At 35.3% G+C, this 12,395-nt stretch overlaps 1 protein-coding gene across 4 annotated transcripts in view; it reads left to right on the top strand.

The window, feature by feature from the left end:
• The window catches only part of ZRANB3 (zinc finger RANBP2-type containing 3), a 254,774-nt gene that overhangs the window by 117,081 nt on the left and 125,298 nt on the right, over positions 1 to 12,395 (top strand). For 3 of the 4 annotated variants that reach the window (XM_049889231.1, XM_049889233.1, XM_049889232.1), the window contains exon 4: positions 10,068 to 10,246. In XM_049889231.1, coding sequence (XP_049745188.1) covers positions 10,068 to 10,246 — 179 coding nt within the window. The remainder of the gene's footprint in view (positions 1 to 10,067; positions 10,247 to 12,395) is intronic. The other variant, XM_049889234.1, reaches the window with a different exon arrangement.

Raw genomic sequence — 12,395 nt, 5'->3', positions numbered from 1 at the left:
GGTAGCATTATATTGTAGGAGCAGTTACCTGTTATGTCTTATATAGTAGCAAGCTATACAAATTCTGCTCTAGGGTGGAAAACTATATAGTCTGGACCCAGGAAGATCTACATAATACGGGGTGGTTGTTTTTTAGACAAAAAAATAAAATCATTTCTGCAAATATTCTGTAAACATGGAAAAAGTATTTTTTTAATTAATAAGTCCTTTAAAAGCATTGCTGGTTTTCTTGTTCTTATTACTTAGTGGTGGTAGCATTTTTAGGTGCCTTCAAGTCGACTTCGACTCGTAGCGACCCTTGTATGACAGAATGAAACAGTGCCCTTTCTTGTACCAGCCTCACAATCATTGCTATGTTGAGCACATTGTTGCAGCCACTGTGTTAGACCATCTCTTTGAGGGTCTTCCTCTTTTTCACTAACCCTCTACTTAACCAAGCATGGTATCTTTCCTTCATCAAGGACTGGTCCCTCCTGATAACATGTTAAAGTACATGAGAAGTCTCGCCATCCTCACTTCTAAGGAGCATTCTGGCTGTACTTCTTTCCAAGACAGATTTGTTCGTTTTTCTGGCAGTCCATTGTATGTTAACATTCTTCACCAACCCATAACTCAAATGCATCAATTCTTTGGTTTTCCTTATTCGTTGTCCAGCTTTCCCACGTTTGTGAGATGATTGAAAATATCGTGGCTTGAGGCAGCTGTACCCTATTCTCAAAGTGATATCTTTGCTTTTTAACACTTTAACGAGGTCTTTTGCAATGGATTTGCCCAGTGCAGTAAGTACATTGATTTCTCGACTCTTGTTTCCACGGGCATTGATTGTGGATCCAAGTAAAATGAAATCCTTGACAACGTCAGTCTTTTCTCCATTCATCATAATGTTGGTCCAGTTGTGAGAATTTTTGTTTTCTTTATGTTGAGTTATAATCCATACTGTGATCTTTGATCTTCATCAATAAGTGCGTCAAGTTGTCTTCACCTTCAGCAAGCAAGGTTGTATCATTTGCATAACAGGTTGTTAATGAGTCTTCCTCCAATCCTGATGCCCCATTCTTCTTCATATAGTCCAGCTTCATGTATTATTTGCTCAGCATACAAAGTGAAAAAGTATGGTGAAGGAATGAATACAACCCTGGAATATACCTTTCCTGATTTTAAAACTCTTGTTCTGTTGGAATGACTGCCTCTTGGTTTTTGTCCAGGTTCCTCATGAGCACAGTTAAGTTCCTGGAATTCCCATTCTTTATAGTCCTGTTTTTTTTTTTTCTTTATTTTCTAAGCTGTTTTTGACCAACAGATTCTATTTTGGGTAATATTCTATCTCTTTTTCTTAAAACTACTAATTGATTACCTATTGCCGTCAAGTCCCTTCCTACTTATAGTGACCTTGTAGGACAGAGCATAGGCGCCCCATGGGGTTTCCAAGGCTGTGATCTTCACAGAAGCAGACTGCCACGTTTTTCTCCCGTGGACTGTCTGGTGGATTTGAACCCCTGACCTTTCAGTTAACTGCCAAGTGCTTAACCACTGCGCTACCAGGGTTCCTTACTAATTGATTTTATAGCCTTATTTGTCTCACATCCTTCTGTCCTTTTCTGCAAATAATAACTCCAGCCTAATCTCAGACTGTGGAGGCCAATCTTTTCTGTTTAATCTTTGAAAGCTATTTTTCTAACTCGTTAGGTCCCCATTTTCAGTCAATATTAACATTTTTGACACTGGTAGAGGATGTGATTGATTAGCATTTTGCTTTCTTCTTGGATATTTCTTTCACCTTTTATGTAGCCATTTAAGTAAGTTTTTGGCTTTTTTTTTTTTTTAATTGTGCTTTAGGTGAACATTTACAGAGCAAATTAGTTTTCCATTTGGTAGTTTGTTCACAAAATGTTTCATGACCTTGGCTTCATTCCCCACAGTGTGTCAGCACTCTCCCCATTCCCGCCCTGGTTTTTCCATTTTCTTTTGTCCTGATTTTCTACCCCTGCCTACCTTCTTGTCTTTGCTTTTGGGCAGATAAAGCAATAAGTTAATTCTTATTTTTCCTTTTTAAAAACTTTTCTTATGACGTCTTCCTTTCTACTACCTTTGTAATATATTCAAGGCTGATCTCTGAAGGTTCCCAGCTGGTAATCTGGGCAATGAGTCTCTGACATTGCTTAATTAACATTTTCCAAAATAACTGGATTGAGATTTTTTTTTAAAGCCATCTAAGTGATTTCTGTGTTTCAACACATGAATTGACAAATAAATTGAAGAACTTGTTCGACTGAAAACATGCTAATAATCTTACCAAAAATTGGCTCCGAAGCTGTTGATTGATTTACATTTGATTCCTTACTTTGGAAGCATAATTTCCCTTTGTCATGAATAACTGATGGCCTTGTTTATTTACTTCACATCCCCCACAACTTATATGTGTCATCCTATAACTGAAGAAAATATTTTAATATACTGATTGGAGTTTCATCATGAAATGCATTATTTTTAGCTCTGAGTGTTGTCTTCAAATTAATTATACAGCGCAGTGTAAAACAGATATAAAGTACCACGCTGTAATTATTTACAATGTTAAGCAAAGGATTTATTCATCGTATCTTTTACAAGACTGGTAGCTGAGCTGATATGTGATCTTTTATAGCACATGGAAATGTTCATTGTCTGCTCTTTGTTTCCTAGTCCTAGTTTTAATATACTGGTGAAAGGCTCCTTTGTTTACATTTGTGATCAGTAGATTCAAAGTGTTATTGTATGACATGGAGAATTTTCTACTTTTCGTACATTTTTCCTTCCTTTAATAATTCATAGTATTTGGTTCCTCTGTTCATTATAACTAGAAATTTTAGTGTTCAGCGTTATTTATTCTACCAGTTGTTAAATACTACTACTACCACTACCTGCTGCTGTTGAGTCGATTCCAACTCATAGCCACCCTATAGGACCGAGTAGAACTACCCCATAGAGTTTCCAAGGAGCGCCTGGTGGATTCGAACTGCTGACCTTTTGGTTGGCAGCCATAGCACTTAACTACTACACTACCAGGGTTTCCAAATTGTTAAGTAGTTAAGTTTTTATCACAGAGGCTTAAATATAATCCTTTAATTGATTCCCTGAAACCATAGATAATCAGAGCGATGTACAAACTAGATTCTCTTTCAGAGCTGTCATTAAACTTCTGAAATTAGCCTTTTTCTGTCAAATCACTAGTTTATTTGAATATATTATATAGGTAGAAGCCAAGTTCTCTACTCGTTAAAGTTAAGAGATACTATAAATCTAAGCAGAAAATACTCTACTGCCTTTGAATTATAATTGATGATGAGTCAAGAAATAAAATACCCCAGAAATGATTTCCCAAGAAGCTCAAGAAAAAAATCCTGGAATCATTAATTCTGAATTAATTTGCTTGCCCCCTTCCCCTCACCCCAGGAGAAATGGCCACAATTTAAGCAAAGCACTCTAAGTTTTTCCCCAACGTTTAAAGATTCATTAGTCTCAAAATACCTTCTGAGAGCCACCCACATCAGAATCATTCGGGCATTGTTACTTTAAAAACCAAGATCTGTTGAATCATAATTTTTGGAGTTGGTGCCCCAAAGTTTGAATCTTGATCAAGTACCCAAACGTTTCATATGCGTAACAGATTTTCAGAGCCTATTACTTTAGAACCTACAACAAAATAAAAAAATTATACCCCTCCCCCCTTTTTTTCAGCATCTGTCATTGTGTCCTTTGTGTGGCCTCTCAATTTTAAGAAATAGTCCAGGCATTTATCCCACAGTACACTTCCAGAATGTGACTACAGTCTTAATACCATTTGATTGCCTGATTTTAATTTTCAAAAGAAGAGATAAAAAGGAAAAGATAAGTATTTGGAAAATCCACTTCTGAATTATGGAGCATCGTTAGCCTGTATTATGTTGTCATAATCTTTAATTTATTCAGCTATTTCTTAGGAGTAGTAGTACTCTTTGAACGAGTAACCCATATATGTCTAAACAGCTCACATTAGAGTTAAGTATCTCATTTTTATTAACTATACATATTGTGACTTTTTAAGTGTAAATATAGACATCACTAAAGATTTTGAACATGCCAAAACCAAATTGTTGTCCACATTAGAGATATAGCTTAAAATTCTTAAATATTATAATCTGTATTCAGGGTTTATTTTTATATGTTTTGAATTTCAAAATAGTGGGATTGTTCATTCTCTTATTGAATGAAATATTTTTTTCCATGGGAAACACATAAATTATTCCTTATACATTTTCCTGCCTTTTCCCTTGAAATGAATTAATGTAATACATGGTCTCCATATTGGTACAGATTGAAAATTCAAGCATATTAAGGAAAAATGGTTTAGTCTGAGTCTTAACCTAATCATCAGCAGATGTAGGATAAAAATCATGCAACTCTAGGCTTCTTCGATTTTTCCTTGGGTGTGGATTAAACCAGTGTATTTGTTGAAAAATTTCCTACCGTTCTACACTTAGATTTATGTGTATTTAATTTATGTATTCCTTTTTCCATTACCCTCTCCCTACTCTCTCTCTTCCTCCCTTTTCTCTGTGTAATAGCTGAGAATATTAGCAGACGATGACTGTACAAAAAGGTCATAGCTGATGTTCAGATTTTGGAATAAACATTTAACAGATTAATACCCAGAAATTTGCTATACCTCAAAAAGTCTTTTTATAGAACTTTTCTCTACTTGTCCTTTTCCCCTTTCACTCCCCCTCCCCACCCCATGGATAATTTACTCATGGAAGAGGAGGATATAGACACAAGGAAGTCTTAATGCAAAAGCTCAGGGCCTGTGCTTCTCTTCCCTTCCCACCCCTGCAGTCAGTGCTCCAAAGGTAACCCTGTTGCAGTTTCTTGCTTGCTGGCTGACTTCCTTCCACCCTTCCTGCAGCTCACTCTTACCTCTTTCTCTCTGTCAATATTAACTGAATCGTATTTTCCATACTGTTTTTCTTTTCAACATACTATGTTTCAGTATTTACCAGTATTTCTATGTCAGCACATACAGATCTACCTCATTTTTAAAAAAATGATTGCATAATAGTTTCCATAGATACATCATAATTTATCTACCTAGTCTCCTATTTATAGACTTAGTACTTTTCAGGTATATCCCTGAGATAAATCCATAGCATTGAACTTGGATTGCCAACTTTTTCTTCAAAAAGATTATACCTATATTTAGTCTCACGACAGTGTATTAGTGCCTATTTCCCCAAAATTTCTCCATCACTGTTACCAATTCTTCAGCTTTTGTCAATCATATTGTGTAGGTGGAAAATGGTTTCTCATAGTTTTGATTTGTTTGTCTTTAATTATGAGTGAGATTGAGCATCTTTCCTTGTTTATTGGACATATTTATTTGTGTATTGTTATTCATATCTTTTGGCAATTTTTCTATTGGATTCTTAGTCCTTTCCCCCCTCTTGGTAGGAGTTTTTCAGGAATTGAGGAAATTAGCCTTTTGTCATTTTTGTTAAAGACTTTTTGTTTTCATTAGTCTGTTTTTTTTTCTTGCTGAATATGAACTTTTAATTTTCATTTAGTTCTAATTATCTGTATTTTTCTTTGTACTATCTAGATTTTATGTAATGATTAAAAAATGTCTCTTCTAAGTTTTTATTTTTACTGACCTTTTTTAAAAAATTATTTTTATGTGTCCCTCTTGAACATTTTCATATTTGATCCATCTGGGAATTAGTTTATAGTGAAAGGTTTGATATGGATCCAGCTTTATTATTTTTCCAGCCGGTGAGCCAATTTTCCTAACAGCATTGATTAAATGAACCATCTTTTTTCTCATTGGCTTAAAATGCTGCCTTTATCACATACTCAGTCCCCATTTGCATTTGAGCCGTTCCTGTATTCTCATCTGTTTCGTCGCTCTGTTCTGACTGTTTCTTTCCAAATATTAAACTTTTTTTTAATCCCAGCTTGGAACTAGCACTTACCTAATATTTTTTTAAGTGTAGTAATCATTTTTGTGTTGATTGTTTTAAGTTTCTAGATACTTGGTCACATCATCTACAACTAGTACATTTTTGTCTATTCCATTCTAATATATGTATTTCTCATTTCTTCTATTTCAGATCTTAATGGGAATGCTTTTTCTCCATTAAGCATAATACAGCCTTTTCAGTTGAGATATATACTTTATCTTTTGTGAAGTGATTCTCATTTTGGTACTAGGTAATGAAGGGCTTTCATCATGAATGAAAGGTGAATTTTGTCATTTGCTTCTTTAGCATCTGAAGATGAATATATATATATTTTTTGACCCTATTAATGTTATGAATTATAGTAATAGGCTTTCTTAAGTTGAACAGTCTTTTTATTCTTGGACTTGCACTCTCTTGGTCATGATGTATTATTTTACTTTTAACTTTCTGCTGATTTGTGTATTCTAATAATGTACTTAAAATTTTTGCAACAGTACTAACATGTGAGGTTGGTTTTTGCTTATATTTTGTGCTGCCTTTCATTTTTTTTTTGTTTGTTTTCATATCAGTGTTATGTCGACTTTTTAAAGGAATTAGACATTTTCCTTCTTTCGACAGTCTGAAATAGTTTAGTAAGTAACATTTCTCCATGGTCGCTCCTTTTGAAGTATAGGATCAAACCAAAACCCAACCCATTGCCATCAAGTTGATTTCAAATCATAGTGACCCTGTAGGACAGGCCTCCTGTAATTTCCCCTAACACAACTGAGACTAGGTTACAGGGCTGTAACTTTTTTCTTCAGCTTTTCAATTGGAAATAATTTCAAACTTACAGAAGAGTATGAATAGTACAAAGAACATTCTTGTACCCTTTACCCAGATGTACTTGTTGATAATGTTTTATTCCATCCGTAAAGCTTAACTTTTGACAAAACTTTCCTAGAGACTTGGGGAGAATAAAATTACAATATAAGAGCCTAGTATTTAACTGCTACTAGAAACGACTATTTTTTTCTCTCTCTCTTTTTTCATTGTGCTTTAAGTAAAAGTTTATAATTCAAGTCAGTTTCTCATACAAAAACCTATACGCACATTGTTATGGGACCTTAGTTACCCTGCCTATAATGTGACAGCACACTCCTCCTCTTCATCCTCTACTTCCTGTGTCCGTTCACCCAGCTCCTGTCCCCCTCTACCTTCTCATCTAGCCTGAAATGGCTATTCTTAAAGCATATTTGCTTAACTCTAGTCTCTCTGTCCATTGCAGAGCCATCTCACTGCTTTGCTTTTTACTAGCCTCAGAGGTATCTCTAAGCTGTGCTCTGGGGTATAGACCTACTTGAGCTCTGCCACCAAGCTCAACTCAGTATCTTTTCTTTAGAGAGAAATTTGTTTATTCCATCCTATTCCACTCTAAGCCATACCCCCTTTATAGCCTCACCTCATCCCAGTGCATTCCCTTCAGAAGAAAGCCTGCCCCTGGGCAGGAGCCAGACTGCCAGCTAAGTGGTTTGGCACATTTCTGCAAGTGTGTCATCTTCAGCTTTGAGTAGAGAACATCAGGCTTCTGTGACTATATTCCATGGTCTGTTCCCTGTTACCACTCTCCAATGAGACAAGAATACACGCACGCACACGCACACGCGCACACACCTCTCTTATAAGAACAAGCAATGATTTTGAGACATACAGTGTAAACCTCCCTGCAGGAAAAAAAGTTATAACTTAATCTACAAGAACAAGGACATAGTTCAGCTAAAATATACACCCACTTAACAATAATAACTAGAAGATAGGCCGTCAGTCAGAAGCTCCCCTGTTTGGGTTTCCTTCCTTAATTTAGATCCTCACTAAGACTTTAATCTGCATATCTACAGAGATCATTCAGAGGAGTCTCTTCTAGAATAACTAGGCATCCTGTTAAGGGACAGACCCCCATCTCTAAAAGTCAGAAGCTGCTTGTAACTTTCAAGCTGGAGAACTTCTCCGTGTCAACAAATGTCGAAGCAGCCAGCACTTTCTACACTGCATATGTACACCAATTGTTACATAAAAGCAATCACAAAATAAAAAATTGACACTGAAATTCTGTTAGGATCATTATTGTTTAATTGCTATTAATAATTTCATGGAATGAGACATTTAGAAAACCTAAAATTAGTCTCCTAAATAAAATAGTGATGTACTGTTTTGAAAATATCCATAAAATATAGCCTTAAAGTTAATGTACTTCAATTCTTCTTGTGCAGCTACCTAGACAGTTGTACTTTTATTGAGACAAAGCTTTGGTTCTTAAGAGGTGATTTAGCCTTCACTGTGATGAAACACTGAGGATTCCACTTTAACAAATTCCATTGTAGTTAGAGCCAAGGGCCACCTATTGAAAGTAGTTATTTCTGTATACTTAACCTACTTGAAGTGCATTATTGCTGTTTTACTTGACTGTTGTACGATTTTAAATTCTTCTCATAATTCTGAAACCTAAGTACATGTTTTAAAAGTTTCTTTCTAGGGAAAAGTAGCCCCAGACAACTACCTTCCTGTTTACGAGTTGTATCTAGAACACAGCTATCCTAACCTATGTATTATTTCTTTCCTTAATGGAAGGATAAGATTACTCTAATATATATATTTATTTTGAAGTTTGGAACTATCATTACTTTAAGTTTGTCCCATCAAACTTTATCTTCTACTTGATGATGGCTAAAGAAGCAACAACTGACAACACAGGAGATAAAGTTAACAATTAAATGCTTTACTTAGTGTTGAAAAATATCTTTCTAATTTCCAGAAATGACCTGTAATCATTTAACTACATAACCTTTTAACTCATGGGATTGCAAATGGAAGATATGGAGTTGTGACTAGGAAAGATAGCTGAATAAAAAGTGATTAAGGTGTCTTTTTTTTTTAGGTGAATTCTCTAAAGGTATAGGATATGACCTTCAGGTATGCACATTCAGAAAGTCATTCTTTCCGGTGATGCTAAGTTGACCAGATCCTGAAACTTTTCAGGCTAGCCAACCAAGCTCAAGGAAAATCTTTCATATAAACTACAAGTCGGTTTCTTAACAAATATTGAGAAATGACTGTGGAGGCAGGATGGACTCCTCCACCAGTATGGTTCAGATGTCAGGATTGATCATAGCTTAGCATAGCAGAGTTCTAGATACAGTTTGTCAAAGGAAGATAATTGTGTGGGACTATTTCTTCTTAAACAGAAACTTTTTAAAATACGTACTTAGCTTTCAGTATTTTGAAAAGAATTTTAAATCACGTGCACCAAGAAGGAACGAAAAGGTTTATTACATACGTAGTAAGGCTTTCTGGGGAGAGCAGGGCAGGTCCCCAAGCAGATCCAAGAATGGCCTGAGAGATCAGGGAAAGGACATTGGTTTGGTTTATATTGTGTTTAGTGCTGGGGCTAGGGTGAGGATTCTCACTGCTCGGCTCAGGCTTGAGTGGTTTGAAGTTTCCACCATTGCTAATGAAGGCAGCACTAAGGGTTTCTAAACAGCTTGCCCAGGTTTAGGGCAGAGGGGCAGGGGAACTGGTGGGACTTGAAAGCTGTTAGCTGTCAAACTGCAAAAGTAGAGTCAGATTCTTTACTCTACCCTTCTTCAGTTGGTTACCTTTGTATTCCACACATCATCTCCTTAGATTAATCCTTCCATGAATTATACTTAAGTAAACTTCTTGGTTTGTGATCCATTCTTTTTTAAGATGGCTGCTTATTTCCTAACTGATCCTTAATGTTTTGAATTTAATGCTTTGGTTCTGTCATTGGACAGAAGTTACACATACACATACGGCTTTAAAAAATTAAGATCTATGAAATTAGTACAGCTAATATTGACTCGACGGCACTGGGTAATATTTAAGATTGGGGTCATTTTGCCTCTGTAAATCCAATCACGGATGTTTAAGAATAATTTGCTTTTAAAGGTCATCATAATCTTGAACATTTTGTTAACCGTGTAGCCCAGTTGATTTTACTCTAATGTTAACAAAATTCCCTTGCTAATAATACCCTTAAGTAAAATATTTAAATTTTTTCTTTTAAAATGTTTTAGCCTTTCTTTTTTTGTTTTGTTTATTTAGATGGGCCTGGGAAAGACAATCCAGGCAATTGGAATTGCTTACTTTTATAAAGAGGAATGGCCTCTTTTAATAGTGGTCCCTTCATCTCTGAGGTACCCTTGGACAGAAGAAATAGAAAAATGGATACCAGAGCTAGGTCCAGAAGAAATCACTGTTATTCAAAATAAAGCCGATGTTGGGTAAGAACAACTTTTTAATACTAAGTAAAAGAAAGTCTTCCTTGTGTGCTTGTGTGTATTTAGTATATACCCATATTTGAATATCATCAACAAGTCATAATTTAGAGTTAAGAGATAGAAAGCAGAATTTTATTTTTACATTTTGTAATATGAATTATTTCTCAAGAAAATTTATCTAAAGCTCAAAAATATATTCAATTTAATAAATTCCCTGATAATAGATTTTAAAACAAAGATAAAGTACTATACTTTCAAAGATGTATGTAATTTACTTTATATATACCTTAAGTGGACTTAGAAACTGACTATTTTATGGTTTGAAAATAAATTTCACTACTTCTCAGTGAATAGATTAACTTGAAGCTTTGTGAGCCTTTATTATCAGCAACTGTGGTGGATTTTGCTTGCAAGCGTTAGTTAATATAGAAGTTTTATGTATGACTAGAAAGTAATATTAGCAAGTATGATTTTCTTTATTATGTTAATTTTTAACTTAAGTATCTTATACACCTTCTTCTCACTTATCAACATGGTTAGATTCCAAAGACCAGGTCATTATGTGAAATTGGCATTGTACGAAAATGGAGGATGATCACATCAGATCTTAAAAATGGAGGATGACTACATAATTACATAACTGCCAAATTGTATCATTATATAACTGCCAAACCACTGAGAATCATGGCCCAGCCAAGCTGGCATATAACTATCACAGCCAGAGTTACTCTCGCCTTGCACCTCTGGCATAACTGCCAGACATATGTTGTTAATGCCCAAAATAGTCGGATAGTAGATTTTTTACCATTGTTGTAAGTGTGAAATTTTGGATAACAAGATAGTCGATAAGTGAGGAGACGATATAGCTTGAAAATATTTGTGATTATTTGAGTTCTTTATGCTAAAAATCAATCATAGTATAGCCAGTGTTTTTCTTCATTTTATTTTCCAACCATTGGAATGAGTTAATCAATTTTAATATTGATAAGTCATTATGTTGAATATCTAAGTGAATCATGCAAATTATCATGCTTTCAGGGATTCAGTATTATTAATTTTTTAGCCCTAGATAAAAAGCAGTATATCTACTTGAAATAAATGTCTGTTCTTAGTTAGATTTTTTTGGTGGTGGTACTATTGCATTGTGTGGTATTCTCTAAGACTGGTAGTGCAAAGATTATTTATAGAAATTTGGCACTGTGAATGTGGAAGAAGAACCAGACAAAGTAGCTGGAGGGTGTTTTCTCTTTCACCCTTGGAACCCTAACTCAAAGAAATACATCTTTATTGGACCAAGGAAATTTGGTTACTACTTACATGGTTTAAATAAAATATAGATGGTAATTATAAATAAAATTTGTCTTCTCTAATAAAACTGCATAAAATTTAAAAGACTTAGAAATTTAAAGAATACAGAATTTATTAAGGCCCAATAACCATTTTCAGTTAGCTGTACCAGAAAGGAAACGCTGGTGGCGTAGTAGTTAAGTGCTGCGGTTGCTAACCAAGAGGTCGGCAGTTCAAATCCGCCAGACGCTCCTTGGAAACTCTATGGGGCAGTTCTACTCTGTCCTATAGGTTCACTATGAGTAGGAATCGACTTGACGGCAGTGGGTTTGGTTTGGTTTTGGTATACCAGAAAGAATTTGTCAATGTTTAACCATTTCAGGAGGTACCCTATGAGCAGGAACCAATGGTACTGAAGGAGGAAGTCCAGGCTCTAGGAATTGATGGAATACCACTTGAGATGTTTCAAGAAATGAATGCAGCGCTGGAAGTACTTACTTGTCTGTGCCAAGAAATTTGGAAGACAGCTACCTGGCCAGCCTACTGGAAGAGATCTATATTTATGCCTATTCCCAAGTAAGGTGATCCAACCGAATGCAGAAATTATCAAACAATAGCATTAATATCACACACAAGTAAAACTTTGCTGAAAATCATTCAAAAATGGCTGCAGCAGATGTTGACAGGGTACTGCCAGAAATTCAAGCCAGATTTAGAAGAGGATGTGGAACCAGGGATGTCAGCAGAGAATACCAGAAAGATGTTTACCTATGTTTTATTGACTATGCAAAGGCATTTGACTGTGTGGATCATAACAAATTATGGATAACATTGCAAAGAATGGGAATTCCAGAACACTTAATTG

Source organism: Elephas maximus, chromosome 6 (assembly GCF_024166365.1).
Source record: "Elephas maximus indicus isolate mEleMax1 chromosome 6, mEleMax1 primary haplotype, whole genome shotgun sequence".
Lineage (NCBI taxonomy): Eukaryota > Metazoa > Chordata > Mammalia > Proboscidea > Elephantidae > Elephas > Elephas maximus.
Note: the sequence above shows the minus strand (reverse complement) of the source record. Positions and strands in the feature narration are given on the sequence as shown.